Source organism: Haliotis rufescens, unplaced genomic scaffold, assembly GCF_023055435.1.
Source record: "Haliotis rufescens isolate VD_foot unplaced genomic scaffold, xgHalRufe1.0.p SCAF_35, whole genome shotgun sequence".
Lineage (NCBI taxonomy): Eukaryota > Metazoa > Mollusca > Gastropoda > Lepetellida > Haliotidae > Haliotis > Haliotis rufescens.
The window spans coordinates 4,067,223-4,090,884 of record NW_025964057.1 but is presented as its reverse complement, the minus strand read 5'-3'; the positions used below and the strand labels follow the sequence as shown (position 1 = coordinate 4,090,884).

The 23,662-nt window shown below is 41.1% G+C and overlaps 1 protein-coding gene across 1 annotated transcript in view; it reads left to right on the top strand.

Moving 5' to 3' along the window:
• The window catches only part of LOC124134492 (PDZ domain-containing protein 8-like), a 47,344-nt gene extending 41,737 nt beyond the window's left edge, over positions 1 to 5,607 (top strand). Inside the window, exons 22-23 of the mRNA XM_048381066.1 lie at positions 1,417 to 1,506; positions 3,221 to 5,607. Of these exons, the coding sequence (XP_048237023.1) occupies positions 1,417 to 1,506; positions 3,221 to 3,592 (462 nt within the window). The 3' untranslated portion in view covers positions 3,593 to 5,607. The remainder of the gene's footprint in view (positions 1 to 1,416; positions 1,507 to 3,220) is intronic.
• Positions 5,608 to 23,662: the final 18,055 nt, after the last annotated feature.

The window sequence follows — 23,662 nt, the reverse complement described above, 5'->3', positions numbered from 1 at the left end:
TTTTATTGTTTTCAGTAGCTAGTCGTATATTGAATCTTGATTGACCGCCATTTTGCTTTCTCGGACGATCGATATCCAATTTTTTTATGGTCAATAAATAAGTACAGATGAAAAAAGTATTCAAATAACTATTGCTATCAACGATATTTTAGTATTTGTGATTAAATTATCTGTCTTGTTTTTAAAAAAAACTTTAGTTTAAAAAAAAAAAATCCCGTGAGGTCACGCGATAACCAAATATGGGATAATAGATGTTACCATGGTGATGTAACACTCTCCTCTGTAACCATGGAAATGTAGATGTTACGATGGTGGTGTAACACTCTCTTATCTTACCATGGAAATGTAGATGTTACGATGGTGGTGTAACACTCTCTTCTGTAATCATGGAAGTGTAGATGTTACGATGGTGGTGTAACACTCTCTTCTGTAACCATGGAAATGTAGATGTTACGATGGTGGTGTAACACTCTCTTATCTTACCATGGAAATGTAGATGTTACGATGGTGGTGTAACACTCTCTTATCTTACCATGGAAATGTAGATGTTACTATGGTGGTGTAACACTCTCCTCTGTAACCATGGAAATGTAGATGTTACGATGGTGGTGTAACACTCTCTTATCTTACCATGGAAATGTAGATGTTACGATGGTGGTGTAACACTCTCTTATCTTACCATGGAAGTGTAGATGTTACGATGGTGGTGTAACACTCTCTTCTGTAACCATGGAAATGTAGATGTTACGATGGTGGTGTAACACTCTCCTCTGTAACCATGGAAATGTAGATGTTACGATGGTGGTGTAACACTCTCTTCTGTTACCATGGAAATGTAGATGTTACGATGGTGGTGTAACACTCTCTTATCTTACCATGTAAATGTAGATGTTACGATGGTGGTGTAACACTCTCCTCTGTAACCATGGAAATGTAGATGTTACGATGGTGGTGTAACACTCTCCTCTGTAACCATGGAAATGTAGATGTTACAATGGTGGTGTAACACTCTCCTCTGTAACCATGGAAATGTAGATGTTACAATGGTGGTGTAACACTCTCCTCTGAAACCATGTAAATGTAGATGTTACGATGGTGGTGTAACACTCTCCTCTGAAACCATGTAAATGTAGATGTTACGATGGTGGTGTAACACTCTCTTCTGTAACCATGGAAATGTAGATGTTACCATTGTGGTGTAACACTCTCTTATCTTACCATGGAAATGTAGATGTTACGATGGTGGTGTAACACTCTCCTCTGAAACTAGTAAATGTAGATGTTACGATGGTGGTGTAACACTCTCCTCTGAAACTAGTAAATGTAGATGTTACGATGGTGGTGTAACACTCTCTTCTGTAACCATGGAAATGTAGATGTTACCATGGTGATGTAACACTCTCTTCTGTTACCTAGGTGTCCAAGCTGCAGCAGGAGATTGATCATGAGACAGACAACAAGGGCGCCTTGTGTCGAGCAGCAAAGGAGACCACCGACCAAATCCAGGTGAGATAAAGTGCACAGATGCTACCATGGAAACCTTGTTAGTTAACTGCTACCATGGTAACCTTGTTAGTTAACTGCTACCATGGTAACCTCACACTGATCTGCTGCCACAGTCATCTTGCCCCTGATCTGCTACCATGGTAACCTTGCCCTTAGTCTTCTACCATGGTAACCTTGTTAGTTACCGTATTTTCTTGAGTATAGTGCACACTTTTTTTCGAAAAAACACAGCTGTGTAGAAGGGGGTGTGCATTATACACGAATTATGAGTTTGGATGTTTTTTTCCCCCATGGAAAGACATTACCGTGAGCATGAAACACCGGAAATACCATGTCAACAAATCCATACTGAAGTACGCAAAATAATCATGTAATTACACTGTCTGGCTATAAAAAGTGTTCTTTGCATATCTGGACTTATGTTTGTAACTTATTTCATTAATTTTATTCAAAATTCCTTATAATATTGTTTTCATTAATTTCGGCGAAATCGTGTGTGAAGCGATCGGAAGATCGCACAACTCACCGTTATTAACAGCAACCACGGTCAGAATACCGCTATTGACGCCTTGAAACAAACTTTAGTTGACAGAGAATGGATACATATATCATAAATGACATACTTTGACTCGTTAAAAGTCATATTTGTTTTTGTTTGACGATTCTATGTCAACATGAAATTCTCGCGATCACGCGATCACGTGCGCGTTAGCCTTGACGGTGACTGGTCAGACTGGTTCCATGTAAAAAATAATACCCGGGAATAGCGATCAGCTGCTTTGCTTAGGGTTATTATTATTTTAAATATGTTTAGTAAAGGCTGCATATAATTAAGAAAATAATGGAATATATTATTCCTGATAAAAAAAATAGTTTCAGATACAATTGTTGCCGATCCTTGCATTAAAAATCCTATAAAGTTATATCATTGGGTGTGTCTTGACCGAATCACCGGTCGATTCCAAGAAAACATGTGTACAGCTGATTGCTGTTTCCGGCTTAGTTTACGAGAAAATACACAAGGTAATCTTAATCCCTAGATATAAAACAATGCCTAGCAGAACAATAAATACTATTTAAACGGTAAATAAACATGTCTGGTGATTTTTTATCTCAAATTTTCGAATTTGTACTGACGAAGTTTCTCAACACCCGTTCGTTTGCTGGACTTCGCTGAAAGGGTACGGTGTAAATTTTTTCTGCGCATAATATTCAAATTTCTTTTTTTCCAAAATATTGAACCCGCTAGAGGGGGGTGCGCATTATACATGGGTGCGCACTATACGGTAGCTGCTACCATGGTAATCCTGCCCCTGATCTGCCACCACTGTAACTTTGCCAGGTAGTGTTAAAGTTTGTGTTCTACTGTTTGCTTAATGTCCATCGCAACAAGGAGCATACCATCAGATACACTGATGCAAAGTCTCCATTATTTTGAGAAGAAAATGGCTCTAAGGTTTTCTGAATGTTTTCAAGAGCAATGTCCATGATTTTCATTTCTTCAAGCCACTCTCTCATTCTTTTAAAACATCATTTGTGAAGCCCACGCCTGGCGCCCCCTGGCTGTGATATGACTTACTTGCCTTAGGCTACGTGAAACCCTAGTTATCCAAACAGTCCTCTGTGACCGCTCCGGTCATTCCAACACACACTGGTGACTGAAAGGTGCAACTCACTCATTAACCCTCTTGCTGACATACGTTTCTGATTATAGCGCCGATTCCTGGAGAATCAAGTGAGCAAATCTGATGAGAAGATCGAGGCCATGATGATGTTGCTGCTGCATTACTGTGCCGGTCTACAGCACTGTCTGGACGCCGAGGAGGAGGTGAGGCAGAAGGGGGGACAGCAAGGGGAGACCACTCTGCAAGGGGAACAAGGGGAAGCAACTCCAGCAGAAGACATATCAGGGGAGGTAACTAGTTTAAGTGAGGACCAAGGGGCAGGGGCTGTACCCACTGACCCATCGACCAATGGAGACGTAGAGGAATTGGATGATGACGAAGATGAAGATGACGATGATAATGACGATGAAGAAGAATTCAGACACATCGGGACGCAAGGACCAGCAGAAGAGCTTGTGTAAAGAACGGGCAGACAGTTTTGTTGTGTTACCTAGGTAATGTCTGTTTGCAATAGCTGTATGGCTGCCTTGGCAAATACTTACATGAAATGTTTTAACATAGAAATAGTTATTGGAGTCAACGTTTCTAGAGCCGGAGCTAGCCTAGCAGAGACAAAATCTGGTTATAACATGTCTGTGCCATGGCTGCCTGTAAAACAACAGCTGGTAGGATACGGCTGTTAACATTCGATATTGACAGCATAGTTATTTGTTTTCATGTTTTCACTGAATGCAAGTTTATTTTTTGTATGTTGGTTGAATGGATGGATTTTATCATAATGGTATTGTGTCCTTGAGACAAGGGAGATAACTTGTGTGTATGCAATTGATAGCGATCATGGGATGAGGATATTTTCGTACCTTTGTAAATATGACGGACAGGTTTGATGGCGTCTAGATACAAGCATCACATGTGCCAATATGTAAAGTGAATGGCAGACTACAGAATGTTCCAAAATGCATTTATCCTGTTGTGTGTAGGTGTATCAATACACAGTCGATGTATGTCAGTGTTTCAGATGTATCAATACACAGTCGATGTATGTCATTGTTTTAGGTGTATCAATACACAGGCGATGTATGTCAGTGTTTCAGATGTATCAATACACAGGCGATGTATGTCATTGTTTTAGGTGTATCAATACACAGGCGATGTATGTCAGTGTTTCAGATGTATCAATACACAGGCGATGTATGTCATTGTTTTAGATGTATCTACAAACACAAGGCTTGTGCTATCTGTTTAATTGATGAGGAGATATTTATTGATATCGCATTGTTCTACTAGACTTGCATAAGAACCGTTATGATTCCCCGAAATACTGAAGAGTTACAGTTATATTATTTATGTCAGCAATCTTTCTCAGGCGACAAACCAGTATGAATGAACACGATGGTTTGGGAGAAGTGACATATTTTGTCCTCGTGAAACGAACTGCTCTAATGTGTTGCAAGAATTTGACTCTAGGTTGTTCTTTTGAATACTTTGCAAAGATTATTGCCATGACTATCCCATGGATAGGTTCCACATGACCCTAGGGGAATCTCTGCATGTATCATGACGATTGTGGTGCCACGGCCGGGGCAGATGACACTCCCAGCAAACCTAATACATGTCTCCCCTTGTATCATGACTCAGTTTTACAATATGTATCATTCTAACTGTTAATGGTTTCCGATAGAGATGATGTCTCAGTTTGGCACTACTGACGTTTTCTTGTCCCAAGCTCCTAACAGTGACAGTTGTTCACTGAGGCCTCTACGCTATTGTAGCCACCAGTCACTGGTCCCCACTGCGTTGACCTCTGACTGATTGTTATGTTTACAATCTACAATATCGAACCGATCTGATTAAACAAACAAACATATATTCATCTGATAAATAGTAAATCAGTTGTAAATCTTTTCCCAATTGACTAGAATGACATTCCAAAAGACCTACGCAAAAATATAAATGTCATTACACTTAGGTTAGAGGGAAAATTTTCAAGATTCTTGTAATGGCCGCTTGCACACTGGTGGCAGTAATGACAATAGGAGGTTCCAAAAGGTGTCGCTCGCTGGGAAGGAGCTTGGACTAGACCTACGTCGGAAACAGACAACAGGTGCTTCATAGGTCAGTGACCTTCAAACACCTGGGTCATCATTACGACAAACTTGTCATTCCGGGGGTAGGGCACTGTGACCTACTTTCAATGACTAATGTTTGGCATACCGTGACATTGAATACCCCACAGGCAATACAGGATGTCATATTTAGTTAATCTACTTAAAAGTCATTTGGAATATTTTTACATACTAATCACTTTTGTTGAGGGTCCAATTCACTCTTAAGGTCATTTGCAGGTGTTAAGCACTTTTATCATCCCAAACTGGCTCCCACAGGAGATATCGCTTGGGTGAGATTAAGCAATGAAATGAAATTGCATCACAATGCTTTGCAAACTATTGTGACGTCATTGGTTACCATGAGGTGAGGTGAGGTGAAATTGGGTTTAACATCGTGTCCAAGATTATTGCACTTATATAACAATGTGCATGCACATGTGTTTGTGTGTGTGGCTGCTTGTACTAGTCCGGACTGATGCCGATTTATAGTGCTAGCATACTGAGATACCAGTCCTTGTTTTAGCCCCTTAATGCCGAGCGCCAGACAAGGCAACAACAAGTACCATCTTTTCACATCTTTTGGTATGACACGGCCGGGGATCGAACTCCGGACCTTCCGCTCTTTCTGGGCGGACGCTCTACCTCTTGACCACGGAGGCGGTCTAGGTTACCTTGACAACACAATCAAATGACATCACCAATAGCTCCGCTACTGAAGCTGTTAGCAGTATGTTTCTACACTAACACACTGCTTATTACTGTCTACAAACTGATAAAGTTGGAAGAATGATTTTGGATGATAAACAAAATCTCACCCTCGTGTCTTTTGATATCAAATAGATCAACACTCGTTGACAAAAGTGGAAAAACTCCACAGCAAGCCTCAGAGTTTTTTCCACTTTTATCAACTCGTGGTGATATATTTCATATCAAAAGACACTCAGGTGAGATTCTCTCTGTGTGAGATTGCAGAAGTTAGATATGAGGCGTCAAGCTCGTCAACTTGTCTCAGATTGTACCTCAAGGCCACAGTCAAGGTTCAAGCATTATTTGTATCCATCCAATTACTCGTGAGACTATGTGCAAGTCTACATAAGCTCGGGGTGTGATGTGCTGTGTTCCCACATAATCAGTTAAGAATGCCCTGTCCCTTTTCCAAACAGCTGTTTTGAGGCTTAAAGTCAGTTGTAGAAGTCTTACTATGAGAACATTGTACCCATTGTAGTGTTGTCCTCGCTGGCTGTAATCATGTTGTTGGCAAGTGCGGGCTGCTTGTGATGCTTGTTGGTTGTACGAGCATGTCTATACTCGTGAAACTTCAGCCATATTGGTCTCAATTCATGGTCCACTGTTCCCGTCGACAATGTTTCCACCGTTGTCATTGTTGCATATTATTACTGTCGTCATGGATGTTGTTGACAGCACAGTGACTCATAACAACTATAATATAATATAATATGAATAATGATCCTCCTATTGAGCAAGTGCTGTCATCAGAGATTACATACATATTCCAGTGTTGTATCCATTGTTCCATGTTGTGTACCGACTGATGTATATATCAACTGTCACTGCTGATCGTCTTTGTCCCATTGTTCGACATTTCATCTCAACATTCCGGCCTCTTCATAGTATTGTAACCATGTACAAATTTCATTACTTTGGTGACACACAATTAGGAGAAGTAGAATTTCAGCACGCTAGATTTTTGCCACCTCATCATGCTAGGCTTCATGTGTAAAGTCATTTCTCAGGCCTAATTCGTGACCCTCTTGTAGCAACTCTCCATGATGGTAGCTGATGTTGACTGGAATCTTCCAACAGAATCAGATTTTCCACTGTCCCAATCAGCTTGATCTCATTAGCATTCCCAGTGTTGCTTGGCAACAGCATAACGACTCGGTTTCCGCACCATGTTGATATTGTAGAAGGAGCTCTACATGGAGGATGACTGTCATCATTGAGACACGGTTTCCACACCATGTTGATATTGTGGAAGGATCTCTACACGGAGGATGACTGTCATCAATGAGACACGGTTTCCACACCATGTTGATATTGTAGAAGGATCTCTACACGGAGGATGACTGTCATCAATGAGACACGGTTTCCACACCATGTTGATATTGTGGAAGGATCTCTACACGGAGGATGACTGTCATCAATGAGACACGGTTTCCACACCATGTTGATATTGTAGAAGGAGCTCTACATGGAGGATGACTGTCATCATTGAGACACGGTTTCCACACCATGTTGATATTGTGGAAGGATCTCTACACGGAGGATGACTGTCATCAATGAGACACGGTTTCCACACCATGTTGATATTGTGGAAGGAGCTCTACACGGAGGATGACTGTCATCATTGAGACACGGTTTCCACACCATGTTGATATTGTGGAAGGATCTCTACACGGAGGATGACTGTCATCAATGAGACACGGTTTCCACACCATGTTGATATTGTAGAAGGAGCTCTACACGGAGGATGACTGTCATCATTGAGACACGGTTTCCACACCATGTTGATATTGTGGAAGGATCTCTACACGGAGGATGACTGTCATCAATGAGACACGGTTTCCACACCATGTTGATATTGTAGAAGGATCTCTACACGGAGGATGACTGTCATCAATGAGACACGGTTTCCACACCATGTTGATATTGTGGAAGGAGCTCTACACGGAGGATGACTGTCATCAAGGAGGTACACGCGTTGTTGTTTTCAAATGTTTTCATATCTTCACCTATAGCCAGTAAAACAACACAGAAGGGATTTTTTACATGTTCATATTTTTCTTACTTATGAGGTATTTTAACATTTTATGATGAAAAAGTAAGCATTGATGCGCCCTCCTCTGGACTGGTTCTGTGATCAGTGAAATATCTGTCACCTCTACAAGCCACAGCATTTGTTATAACTATATTACAATGATTACAATGAATTGAGCATTTTAGTTACGATTTGGGAACCAGTGACCATCTGACAAGAGCCTCAGTAGAAATGTTAGGTTGCCCAGCAACACAGGAATGTCAGGTACACGTTGTCATGACTTCTGTTTGTGTTGTAGATGATAGCTGGAATAGTGGGAATATGTGTTAATACTGTACTGGCTGGAATAGTGGGAATATGAGTTAACACTGTACTGGCTGGAATAGTGGGAATGTGTGTTAATACTGTACTGGCTGGAATAGTGGGAATGTGTGTTAATACTGTACTGGCTGGAATAGTGGGAATATGTGTTAATACTGTACTAGCTGGAATAGTGGGAATATGTGTTAATACTGTACTGGCTGGAATAGTGGGAATATGTGTTAACACTGTACTGGCTGGAATAGTGGGAATATGTGTTAATACTGTACTGGCTGGAATAGTGGGAATATGTGTTAATACTGTACTAGCTGGAATAGTGGGAATATGTGTTAATATTGTACTGGCTGGAATAGTGGGAATATGTGTTAATACTGTACTAGCTTGAATAGTGGGAATATGTGTTAATATTGTACTGGCTGGAATAGTGGGAATATGTGTTAATACTGTACTGGCTGGAATAGTGGGAATATGTGTTAATATTGTACTAGCTGGAATAGTGGGAATATGTGTTAATACTGTACTGGCTGGAATAGTGGGAATATGTGTTAATATTGTACTGGCTGGAATAGTGGGAATATGTGTTAATACTGTACTGGCTGGAATAGTGGGAATATGTGTTAATATTGTACTGGCTGGAATAGTGGGAATATGTGTTAATACTGTACTAGCTGGACTAACATTTATACTCTGCCATGAATGTGTTTCTATTGCGGGTCAGCCATGTACATCTTCTAGTGTTATCTATATATCTGTACACAGGTGTAGCGTCCTACTTCCCAGTGCTGTAACGAGGAAGGACTGAGATTATTCTGTTCTTTCAGAATCTAAATAAACAACAATAATATAATCACAGTATCAACATTTTGATAGGTACGACAGTTGTGGATGATTTAGGTTGCTATGGTGATGTTTGTACTGTATTGGAGATAAACCAAACATGTTTATGGAAGCACATACATAGGTTCAAACAGGTGACCTTGCCCTTTATTGCTACTTACTTTGGGATATATACATTTATAAGGTCAACAAAGTACAAAGTCAGGAGCAGACAACAGAATGAAGGAGACACAAAGTTCCACAATAGACACAAAGGTCTACACAAAGTTCCACCATAGACACATAGTTCTACAGTAGACACATAGTTCTACAGTAGACACAAAGTTCCACAATAGACACAAAGTTCTACACAAAGTTCTACAGTAGACACAATGGTCTACACAAAGTTCCACCATAGACACATAGTTGTACAGTAGACACATAGTTCTACTGTAGACACGAAGTTCCACAATAGAAACAAAGTTCTACAATAGACAATAAGTTCCACACAATGTTCTACTGTAGACACATAGTTCTACTGTAGACACAAAGTTACCATACTTTTTAGCACATTTTTCAAGTTGAAAAGCCACAAAATTGAACTTATTTCACCAAGTGGTATACTCTTATGTTCATCGACTTCAGGAAGAAATTCATAACACTAAACATCCCCATTGTTACGGGTGTTGGGACATGGCTGAAGTACTACAGCCCAGCTACTTTTCAGCAATAATCAAGATTTTAGAATCTCTGTCTAAGCGAGAGCGGCAGCTCATGTTGTTGTCTTGTATGGAACCAGTCTGTTTTACTTGCACCTTAGAACTTTTATCACAGAATATTGCAACATTTTTATTGAGGAGTTATTCTTTGGCTGGCCTAATGAGTCTATGCATTGTCCAATCAGTTGCTTAACGAAATCGACATCCTGTTTGTAAACAACATGGCTATAACCGGGCAGATTTCGGTCAATTGCACAATTTGCAAAGCCAGTGTACCATCAACTGGCCATTGAAAGATATTTTCCCAATCTTTTCATGTCTTTGACCAAGTAGCTCGAATGATTTGATGCACTTAGCGGCAAAAGACTTGTTTTATCACAATATAGATCTTGATTATCGATCAGATCGTCTTGACTGGGCGCCGCCATTTTGTTTGAAGCAAATGCTAAGTGATACAAGAGGTGGAATCTGATTGGTCCATTGGAGAGGTATGGAAGGGACATAACTCGTAATAGCCTTGTTCAGCAAGGGTGGAAACTGGACTTTTAAAGTCAGTTAACTCTCTTACCTCAGGAAGATGGTTCCCACACAGCTGTCCAACATACATGGATCTTGAGATGCTCTGTGAGGCCAGGCCTGGTTTATTATGTAAATAATCGTTATCAGGAAGTAGAGAAAAAAGTTATCGGAATATATTGCTATGTGTGCATTGTTCAGCATCTCTCTAACCTTGAGTAGCCTTGCCGTTTGCGGTTTGGTCCATTGCATGCAGAACTTTTGTGTGGAACATATTATGGGGAACATATTTGTTGGGAACATATTTCATTGGAACAACATTGCATCTGGTTGTGTGACAAACTTTTAATATGTTTCACCAGAATCTGTAGACCAGTTAATACCAATCTGAGGGGGTTAAGTGGCTTGCGATACGCTACCTGTGCCATACTGAATATACAGTATCCATGGGACCCGTGTTCACCTGTCTACCTTTTTACTTCACACGTTTCCTGTCATGCAAGTGAAGTTCTACCTCGCGAGCAGATCAAGGTGTTACTGAAGTGGACTACATGTATATGTCGTATATCCCCACTCTCTTGTATATCACTCGTATCATCAGCTCATTACTCATTATATCACCATGGTTACAAGCATCAGTCTGCATGCACCGACCTTCCATCCATAAAGAGATGTGAGTCCCATCTTCTCTGTCTCAAGCTTGTGATTCAGTCGCCAGTGTGGGTTATAGTGTCAATATCGCCATATTTTTAGTGGCCGGCTCCCAGGAGCACAGTTTTTGTCTCCCTTTGAGTGTAGGATAAAACATGTCAGAGGTTTTTATGAGATTGAAAACCCGAACCCAAGGGATAAAAGCCCAAGGGGAAGTGTTTTATTTAACTTATAAACCGAAAAAACCCAACTTAAAACAACTTTTATCAACATTTCTATGTTTCAAATATACTTTCCTTGAACCTTAGGAAATGAACGTAAAATATCTGTTGCTGGCTTATGCGTATTTGCAAAAAGACATTCTCAAAAGCATTGTGATTTATCAGCGCCTCTGTAGCCTAATGGTACACTCATTGCGCTAAAGATATGGAGGTTGCATGTTCGATCCTCGGGAATATAAAGAAAACATTTGTCATTTGATTTTACATTTCGTTACATTGTGTTCAAATGCTAAATAAATTTCAAGCGAGAAACATTCCTATGTTACAATATAAACGGTTGTATTAATAAAATCCTGGGGATATTACAACATCCCTGTTTATGAGATTTTTAACCCAACAGGAGAACAATAGGATGACGTCACTGGAGGTTTACGACCACAGGTCAAGGTGAACGTATGTGAGTGTAGGTGTGAAGTCAGTGACAGAAGGTGTCCTTATGGCCCATCTCCGATCTCATGGAATCATGATCAAACTGTAACAGTGTCACAGAATCATGATCAAACTGTAACAGTGTCACAGAATCATGATCAAACTGTAACAGTGTCACAGAATCATGATCAAACTAACAGCGTCACAGAATCATTATCGAACAGTAACAGTCACAGAATCATGATCCAACTGTAACAGTGTCACAGAATCATGATCCAACTGTAACAGTCACAGAATCATGATCCAACTGTAACAGTGTCACAGAATCATGATCCAACTGTAACAGTCACAGAATCATGATCCAACTGTAACAGTGTCACAGAATCATGATCCAACTGTAACAGTCACAGAATCATGATCCAACTGTAACAGTGTCACAGAATCATGATCCAACTGTAACAGTCACAGAATCATGAGTAACAGTGACAGAATCATGATCAAACTGTAACAGTGTCACAGAATCATGATCCAATTGTAACAGTGACAGAATCATGATCAAACTGTAACAGTCACAGAATCATGATCCAATTGTAACAGTGTCACAGAATCATGATCGAACTGTAACAGTGACAGAATCATGATCAAACTGTAACAGTGTCACAGAATCATGATCCAACTGTAACAGTCACAGAATCATGATCAAACTGTAACAGTGTCACAGAATCATGATCGAACTGTAACAGTCACAGAATCATTATCGAACTGTAACAGTGTCACAGAATCATGATCGAACTGTAACAGTGACAGAATCATGATCAAACTGTAACAGTGTCACAGAATCATGATCCAACTGTAACAGTCACAGAATCATGATCCAACTGTAACAGTGACAGAATCATGATCAAACTGTAACAGTGTCACAGAATCATGATCAAACTGTAACAGTGTCACAGAATCATGATCGAACTTTAACAGTGTCACAGAATCATGATCGAACAGTAACAGTCACAGAATCATGATCAAACTGTAACAGTGTCACAGAATCATGATCAAACTGTAACAGTGTCACAGAATCATGATCGAACAGTAACAGTGACAGAATCATGATCACACTGTAACAGTGACAGAATCATGATCAAACTGTAACAGTGACAGAATCATGATCAAACTGTAACAGTGTCACAGAATCATGATCAAACTGTAACAGTGTGATGGGTCATGGTGACCTATCCGGGTAATCGCTTACTTGACTGTGTGAGCTGCAGTACCTAGGGCTCTGCTGTCAGTTGGTATATATGAACATAGTGCAATCTACAGCCTTACCTCTCCTGCCTTCTACCGTAGTTGCCCTGATAAGGGCCCAGTGAGCTACAAGATAGCAGCAACGTGTAGTATTTAACTATATAATGTTAATTCGGCCATTTTGAGGACTGATCACCGTTCCCACATTTTCTGAGGTATGTACATCATGTGGTTCAGTCATCTTGCTTCTCATCTACACATATCTTTATACTTTCATTGATTTTCTAAAGAAAAATGTCATTTTTACATTCATGATTTGAGCCAATGTTGATATTTAGGACAGCTATACAGTTAGCTACGGTATCCCGAAGGATGACTGATCATGTTTCAGTATGCTTGAGGCACCATTCAAAATCAGGTGTTTGAGACATGACCATGTAACCATGGTAACGACAAGCAGTACCAGCTGTAGCCATTGTTTGGCTTGGATAGATTCTTATTGTGGCTCTTTCTAGAAATTATTATCAAAATAAGAAAAAAAAGTTGTCTTCTTGAGTTGATGAAAAAAGTCAATGAAATTGTTAGGACGATCTCAAAACTAGTGCCACCAAGTTAGTGTTCCATGTCCATTTTAAATCTTGCTACTGTGCACTGGTGCATCACAACATTGTGATCCGTTCCGACACCGGAGGTCATGCCCTTGATAGATACTCTACTTACCTTGATAGATACTCTACTTACCTTGATAGATATATTACTACCAGATAGGAATTATTTTCAGCTAGAAGATCCAATTATGTTTTTACTTACAGATATATAGTAAACCTAGCTTTAGATATTGGTTGTGAATCAAATATTAGTATTTGGAATGTTAGTAATATGTATGTTTGTTATCATTATAGTTTGTTTTATGCTACAGCAACTTCCTTGAGCATGTTGTTCAAGGAAAACAATCCTTCTGAGGTGCATACCAACTTTCTGGCTAGGATGCAATGTTAAAATAATTTTGTGAAAGAAACGTTGGGTTTGTCTTTATGATTTAGGATATTGTTTTTTTAACAAAGATCAATGTATAATTTATCATGTGTGGGAAACTTTTAAATGTTTTATGATTGTGAAATATTTTTTATGAAAATTGAAATGTGTAATATATTTTGTTGTAAATTTTGTCGTATAATTTATTTTGTTAAACTATTGTGGAGTTTTGCTGTATGAGTTTAGTGCTCCTTGTCGTAGAATTTATTATATTGTTTTTCTGTTTGTAAAACATGGCAATCAAAGCACTTGGACCAAGACATTCCGTCTCATGACAATATGTCCGTCACTCAGTCTTAAGGTAAAGTTACAGAGACGATAAACAAGATATCCATAGATATGCAAGCACTTCTCGGACTAGGAACATGTGCAGAGTTGGCTCCCCTTGCAGCCAGGATCTGCTGTTGTAGGTTTTAGTCCACTTAGCTCTTGGGTTTCACTTGGGCTGACCCTGTTTGACCTGTAACTCTCCAATCTGTCCTCCCATGTTTAGCTGACACAGCATGATGGAACTGAAGCATTGTTCAAAGCCGTGTTTAACCCTAACTCACTAACTGTAGCCCTGCATGGAAGTCAGTTCCACAGACCCACTGTCTCGCTTCACCCCTCCTGCCTGTGGGTATAAGGGAACAAGGTGTTATTACCAGATCCCGTTCCGGTATGTCAGGGTGAAAGTTAAATAATATCCAATCAATCAGTCAGTCAGTCAGTCAGTCGCTGGAATATTGCAGACTGACGTTAAATAATATTCAATCCATCAATCAATCAGTCAGTCAACTGAATCAAACCTTTTGAAGCCAGGGCTTGTTTCACAGCACAGTTTAACGTTGAACAAAGCACCGTGAGACCATGTTCTCGATCCCCCGTTCATCTTAGCCTCAGCGATGAGGGAGACTAAAGACATTAGGAATCAAACACCAGTCTTGAAATCAAACCTTCTCCTTCACAACAAAAACAATGCTTAATATAAAATCAAATTTTGTTTAAATCATTGCGTCTTTATTTATTTTTCATGTTGATTTGTTTTGATGTAGAACTATGATTTTCTGTCCGTGTGTACCCAGATGCTGCTAAATGTTCTACATGTTGTGCTAGTTAAGAGCAAATCCAGTCTTTCAAGGATCAGCTGACGGTTTCAGTGCTTTCGCAGAAACAGTTGTCAAAAAATACTATGTATTTATCATTGTTACTATGAATCCAGTCAAGCAACAATCTGATAATCCCCATGTAATGATTGTTAATCAGCATTAGCACATGTGACATCAAGTGGAGGAAGTCTTAATCCTGGACCCTTGCTTTGAGAGCAATCTTAGCGCGGTGTTAGACTGGGAATTAAAATCATATTAGCGCCAAGATCTCTTTGTTGAGCAGGGTACCTGGACACAACACTTTGTATCTTAAACTCAAGTTTTTCTTGAGCCTGTTAGAAATCATGTCTTTGATGTTTGACATCAATAATTGTTCAAAGATTTGTTCCGTGGTGTGATCTGACAGCGGCGAAGGCACTGATTTCGTCAACGTATTATGTGAACTGCTTTTGTTGTTGGTCCACATGGCAATACTTAATTTACTCATCATGTGGAGAACTGTTCCTACCCAAGCTTGATCTTTTCCATCAGAGTTACCTCCCTTAGTTGTGCCAGGGTCTGCCAATACAGTACTGGGCTTCAGTCCCAAATTCGCCCTGATTACGATCCATGGTGTGTCATCACAAACAGTGGGTCCCACTGAAGTGCAAATTGTCCTTCCCCGCCCATTAAGTGGCCCCCATCATGTAACTGTGAAAGCAATTTTAACCCTAAAATTGCTCACTCTCACTAAGAACACAGAAATAATTTCTTTTTATGTGAACAGGGTGCGTCCTGGTGGTGAACTCCAGAATGTGCTTCACGCGTTGTTCACACGTTGTTCACACGTCCCCCCCTGGTTCTAGGATGGAATTGATCCCCAAGCAACCTCTCATGGTCGTAAGGACGACCAAATGGATCATGGGTGACTGTGCGGCAATATCGTTCACTGGATTGTCTTGTCCAGATTGATTATTGAAAGGCTGCCATCATACAACTGGAATATTGCCAAGTGTGGCGTTATACAAGAAACAAACCAACATTGTACAAAGAATCAAATCCAGATGTTTGGTTGTTTTGTTTGTTTGTTGTTTAACACCGCACTCAGCAATATTATGGCAGTCTGTAAATAATCTGACATCATAAGCATCAATCATCAATTAGGATACGATGACATCCATCAACCAAGTCAGCAACACTGACCACCCGATCCCTTTAGTTGCTCTTATGACAAGTATGGGTTGCTGAAGACCTATTCTACCCCGAATCTTCACGGGTATCTCCAATGTGAGTAGCGTTTTAATGTGAGGGAAACTAGACAAGAAACTTGGTCGGGACAGATCTCCGTCATTCTCTCCGTGTCCATGTCATGGATGCAGCTTCAGCGTCTTGTGAATGCCAAGTGTCACTCACTGTTCACTGTGATAATAAATTGTTTTTATCTATTACTGACGTTTGTGGTAATTGTTGCTTGTTGAAAGGGAGATTTAGTTCCAAAACAATCATTTGAGCATACCCCAAGTGTATGGAGGCTAATACAAGTAGACACATTGCAGTAAACTACATTTATAACAAACACGCTTGTAACGCACTGACAGATATAATAAACTTATTTTTTTCCCGGACCATTTGCTGTATATAAGGTTATAACGAACTATAATTAGTGGTCCCTTTGAGTTTGTTATAACCGTAGTTTACTGTATTATTATTATTATACTAATTAAGGATAAGGTATATGGATGAACAACTTAATTACAATTAGGAGCAACGTTTCGGTGTAGGTTCTAACACTGTTATTAAGCAAGTGAAACGTCGCTCCTAATTGTAATAAAGAAGTTGTTCATCCATATATCTTATCCTTACTTAATCCTTACTCTCATACAATAACTTTTGGTATTCAAGGCACCAAGATTTTTTTAGTGACAAGAGATTGGTTTGTATTCTGAGACCAAATCCTTCGAACCAGACCCCCACATTCTTGTCTCCATTGTGGGAATTCCGTGTGACGTGGAGACTGGCTTGTCGTAATCCAGAGATGGGGATAATTTTGTACTGATTTGGTGTCCGACCCAAATTAGTTTAATTACTTTATGGAACCGTGCTGCCTGCTGCCTGTGTTATGTTTCCACTGATCAAAGTGTAGCTATTTGCCAGACCAGCTGAACTATAGGAGGAAATGTGCTCAAAGATGGCCCCTGAACCCTTGCCTGACAGTGGCAACAGGTGAGCCGTATTCCTGACAACTGGCACAGATAACTCCAAGATGGCCCCTGAACCTTTGCCTGACAGTCCCAACAGGTGAGCCGTATTCTTGACAACTGGCACAGATAACTCCAAGATGGCCCCTGAACCTTTGCCTGACAGTGGCAACAGGTGAGCCGTATTCCTGACAACTGGCACAGATAACTCCAAGATGGCCCCTGAACCTTTGCCTGACAGTCCCAACAGGTGAGCCGTATTCTTGACAACTGGCACAGATAACTCCAAGATGGCCCCTGAACCTTTGCCTGACAGTGGCAACAGGTGAGCCGTATTCCTGACAACTGGCACAGATAACTCCAAGATGGCCCCTGAACCTTTGCCTGACAGTCCCAACAGGTGAGCCGTATTCCTGACAACTGGCACAGATAACTCCAAGATGGCCCCTGACCCTTGCCTGACAGTGGCAACAGGTGAGCCGTATTCCTGACAACTGGCACAGATAACTCCAAGATGGCCCCTGAACCTTGCCTGACAGTGGCAACAGGTGAGCCGTATTCTTGACAACTGGCACAGATAACTCCAAGATGGCCCCTGAACCCTTGCCTGACAGTCCCAACAGGTGAGCCGTATTCCTGACAACTGGCACAGATAACTCCAAGATGGCCCCTGACCCTTGCCTGACAGTCCCAACAGGTGAGCCGTATTCCTGACAACTGGCACAGATAACTCCAAGATGGCCCCTGACCCTTGCCTGACAGTGGCAACAGGTGAGCCGTATTCCTGACAACTGGCACAGATAACTCCAAGATGGCCCCTGAACCTTTGCCTGACAGTGGCAACAGGTGAGCCGTATTCCTGACAACTGGCACAGATAACTCCAAGATGGCCCCTGAACCTTTGCCTGACAGTGGCAACAGGTGAGCCGTATTCCTGACAACTGGCACAGATAACTCCAAGATGGCCCCTGAACCTTTGCCTGACAGTGGCAACAGGTGAGCCGTATTCCTGACAACTGGCACAGATAACTCCAAGATGGCCCCTGACCCTTGCCTGACAGTGGCAACAGGTGAGCCGTATTCCTGACAACTGGCAAGGATAACTCCAAAACAATGTCTGATATGATCAAATAGTTGTTTTATTTACTTTCTTTGACTGCTGGACAGGTTTGAGCTTTGCACAGACAAAACATGTGAATATCAGTTAGACATAGACACTGTGAAACCACTGGGAATGAACTCCAGACATTCCATCATAACATCCAGTAACCATGGTAACAACTTTGTTAAAAAATCATAAAGTTCATAATTTCATAAAAGCAAGCTCTAACTCCCACAAAGAACCCTATTACCGTATCCGATGTAATAAGCGCCCATAGCAATATTTGTTTTCATATTGGCAAGTGAACAATCCCAATAAGCGCCCTTCCGAATGCTCAGTGTACAAAAACTTATTTATTCAAGTATAATACGCATCAAAATTATAATCTAATAAGCGCCCATTATTTCTAATTTTGAGAGTGCCCTGGGTGCTTATTACGTCAAATATGGTAACCAAAGCAGCTTCAGTATAGTGGTAATATGATAATATCAGAGACCACATACCCGTATATGGTCTGTCGTAAGATACTTATTAATTCTGATACATAGCACTTTCACTGGATGATAGCAATTGTAGATGCTGAGGCAGGGCTGGTGATGAATACTGTAAGATACCTAATCAAGCATACAGATAATGGACACTGGACAGATAAAACATCCTCACAACCGATGGGAATGGCAGATGTTGCAAATACCGAGTTATGTCTTGTGTTTGAACTGTCCACTAGGGGGAGCACAATGCAGACATACAGTAAATATAGCACTTATATCACATGCTGTAACAAAGAGTTGTAATGGCCCAGATAGCAACAAAAACAAAGCTCCACACCATACTGATGGTCGTCTATTGTTGCTTCTTTGAAACCAGACACGCATCCTTCAGGCCAGGACATTTTCACAGACATTTGGGGATGAATAATGAAAAAAGTAGTTTTCATAAACAGTGTAAGAATTTTTGAAATTTTGTTTGATGAAGATCCTAAAGACACCCATTGAAATTCTATGATTGCTTGAAACCAACTGTTTGGTTGTCTGAGTACTGGCTGCAATGCTACACCAGGTGTTTGACTCTCTGTGGCTACACCAGGTGTTTGACTCTCTGTGGCTACTCCAGGTGTTTGACTCTCTGTGGCTACACCAGGTGTTTGACTCTCTGTGGCTACTCCAGGTGTTTGACTCTCTGTGGCTACACCAGGTGTTTGACTCTCTGTGGCTATACCAGGTGTTTGACTCTCTGTGGCTACTCCAGGTGTTTGACTCTCTGTGGCTACTCCAATGTGGCCAGGGCTAACATGATGGAATCAGTAAAGCACCTGTCATCATATAAAACACTAAAAAATATAACATTTCCCTCCAAAAATGAACAATATTGAGATTCACAGAATTACTTGTCAACGTTTTAAAAACAGTTTGAAACATCTGTGACGCTTCATCTGTGATGCTTCAGCCATTCTGCATGCTATGGTTCTGCCGGGAGTATTTCAGTAGGAATGTTCAACACATATATCCATCATAAGAAGACTTTCCATTTAACTATACTGATGGAAAGAAATAAAGGGGACAGATTGACACACAGGATTGGCTGACGCTGATGTACCCTGCAGATAACCGGTGCTACTTCACATACTTCGCCATTCTCAGACTAGGAAGCATATATATCATGATAATATGACTGCTGCAATTAGTTTACATGTGTCTACTTCTTTCTCCCATGAGTATTATACATGAGAGAGAGCACGTACAGTGGTGCTTGCCATGTGCTTAACATATCATGGTGGACGCATGTACACACAGGGATTCCTACAGAACAGGCAGCATTATGTACAGTGAGTGAGTGAGTGAGTATGGTTTAACGCCATTTTTAGCAATATTCCAGCAATATCACAGCGGGGTACACCAGAAATGGGCTTCACACATTGTACCCACGTCGGGATTCGAACCTTGGTCTTCGGCGTGACATGCGAACGCTTTAACCACTAGGCTACCCGACCGCCCCTCATTATGTACAGAACTCCAGCACTAGAGTCATCCTATATACAGAGGAAACCCATTGTGTTTCACTGGATAAAGCATCAGAAATATTGTAAGCTGATCATCAATATCGTTATCAATTTCATTCTAGATTTGTTTGACAATTTCTTCTGACTTTGACATGATTGTGATACATTAGTGGACTATTCTGATACCCTGGGTACAGCCTTGTGGTACAATAATTACAACTGGTTCTGATTAACATGTATGTGTGAGAGATCCTTATGCCAGGTCAAGAGATGGTAGCAAAGAAGATGTCGATGGAGAATCACTTCACACAGCTTCTTCTCCAGCACCGCTCAGCCTTGACCCTGGGGAACAACACCAAGGAGAGAATGAGTGGCAACACAATATATTGACTTCCAGTTATCAAGTAACAACATCTAGGACTTAGTAGCAGTCAGTGTATGGCATTGGTGACTTAGGATTCATTCTGTGACAACAAAGTTATGTTCAGGGTATAAACAGCAATATTCTGGTCGCGGCTGCTGTAAACAAAGGTGGTGCAATCTGCAGTCAGTTCACAGACAACTTGCCTTAAATCAATAATACCCACAATCATGAACTTATTTGTGACATTAAACAAATTGAGTAAAAAACGAAACAACAACAAAATGAAATTTAATAACAGGACAAACTAGCATATGTCCACTGTAAACTTGTGTGTGATTGGCTGTTTCCACAAATTCCATAATGTTTTCTATTTGGATGAAAAAAACGTACGTTTGTAACCATCTTCTCGAGGCAAGGGAGTTCACTGACATTAAAAGTCCAGTTACCTTTCTTGCTGCACTAGGCTGGAATTTCAAAGCTCGATCGTAGAGCCAACAGTGGCTATTGCAAGTTATGTCCATTCTATTTACCAGATTCCACCTCCCATATCATTTGCATTTCCTTCAAACAAAATGGCAATGCCCAGTCAAAGATGATCGGATAAAAATATCAAGATCTATATTGTAATAAAACGAGTCTTTCGCCACTAAGTGCATCAAATCATTCGAGCTACTTGGTCAAAGACATGAAAAGATTGGGAAAATATCTTTCAATGGCCAGTTGACGGTACATGGGCTTTGCAAATCGTAAAATTTACCGAAATCTGTCCGGTTATAGCCATGTTTACAAACAGGATGTCAATTTCGTTATGCAATTGATTGGACAATGCATGACTCATTAGGTCAGCCAAAGAATAACTCAGAAATTCCAGCCTAGTTTGGCAAGGGTTAAAACTGGACTTTCATAGTCAGTATTGTGTCTGCACCAGTGGATGATTGTGTCTGGACTAGTGGATGATTGTGTCTACACCAGTGGATGATTGTGTCTGGACTAGTGTATGATTGTGTCTGGACTAGTGGATGATTGTGTCTGCACCAGTGGATGATTGTGTCTGGTCTAGTGTATGATTGTGTCTGGACTAGTGGATGATTGTGTCTGCACTAGTGGATGATTGTGTCTGCACCAGTGGATGATTGTGTCTGGTCTAGTGGATGATTGTGTCTGGACTAGTGGATGATTGTGTCTGGACTAGTGTATGATTGTGTCTGCACTAGTGGATGATTGTGTCTGGACTAGTGGATGATTGTGTCTGGACTAGTGGATGATTGTGTCTGCACCAGTGGATGATTGTGTCTGCACCAGTGGATGATTGTGTCTGGACTAGTGGATGATTGTGTCTGGACTAGTGTATGATTGTGTCTGGACTAGTGGATGATTGTGTCTGGACTAGTGTATGATTGTGTCTGGACTAGTGGATGATTGTGTCTGGACCAGTGGATGATTGTGTCTGGACTAGTGGATGATTGTGTCTGGTCTAGTGGATGATTGTGTCTGCACCAGTGGATGATTGTGTCTGCACCAGTGGATGATTGTGTCTGGACTAGTGGATGATTGTGTCTGGACTAGTGGATGATTGTGTCTGGACTAGTGGGTGATTGTGTCTGGACTAGTGGATGATTGTGTCTGGACTAGTGTATGATTGTGTCTGGACTAGTGGATGATTGTGTCTGGACCAGTGGATGATTGTGTCTGGACTAGTGGATGATTGTGTCTGGTCTAGTGGATGATTGTGTCTGGACTAGTGTATGATTGTGTCTGGACTAGTGGATGATTGTGTCTGGTCTAGTGGATGATTGTGTCTGGACTAGTGTATGATTGTGTCTGGACTAGTGGATGATTGTGTCTGCACCAGTGGATGATTGTGTCTGCACCAGTGGATGATTGTGTCTGGACTAGTGGATGACTGTGTCTGCACTAGTGGGTGACTGTGTCTGGACTAGTGTATGATCGTGTCTGGACTAGTGGGTGACTGTGTCTGGACTAGTGGGTGATTGTGTCTGGACTAGTGGGTGATTGTGTCTGGACTAGTGGGTGACTGTGTCTGGACTAGTGGATGATCGTGTCTGGACTAGTGGATGATTGTGTCTGGACTAGTGGATGATTGTGTCTGGACTAGTGGGTGACTGTGTCTGGACTAGTGGATGATTGTGTCTGGACTAGTGGATGATTGTGTCTGGACTAGTGGGTGACTGTGTCTGGACTAGTGGATGATTGTGTCTGGACAAGTGGGTGACTGTGTCTGGACTAGTGGATGATTGTGTCTGGACTAGTGTATGATTGTGTCTGGACTAGTGTATGATTGTGTCTGGACTAGTGGATGACTGTGTCTGGACTAGTGGGTGACTGTGTCTGGACTAGTGGATGATTGTGTCTGGACTAGTGGGTGACTGTGTCTGGACTAGTGGGTGACTGTGTCTGCACCAGTGGATGATTGTGTCTGGACTAGTGGGTGATTGTGTCTGGACTAGTGGGTGACTGTGTCTGGACTAGTGGATGATTGTGTCTGGACTAGTGGGTGACTGTGTCTGGTCTAGTGGATGATTGTGTCTGGACTAGTGGATGATTGTGTCTGCACCAGTGGATGATTGTGTCTGGACTAGTGGGTGATTGTGTCTGGACTAGTGGATGATTGTGTCTGGACTAGTGGATGATTGTGTCTGCACCAGTGGATGATTGTGTCTGGACTAGTGGGTGATTGTGTCTGGACTAGTGGATGATTGTGTCTGGACTAGTGGATGATTGTGTCTGGACCAATGATGATTGTGTCTGGAAAAGGTTTTGTTAGTTTGTTTGTTTGTTGTTTAACACCGCACTTAGCAATATTCCAGCTATATGCTGGCGGGCTGTAAATAATCAAGTCTGGACCAGACAATCCAGTGATTGACATCACGAGCATCGACCCATGCAATTTTTGGATGATGGTATCATCTGGACAAGTGGCAGAAGAATTGTCACCTACTGTTA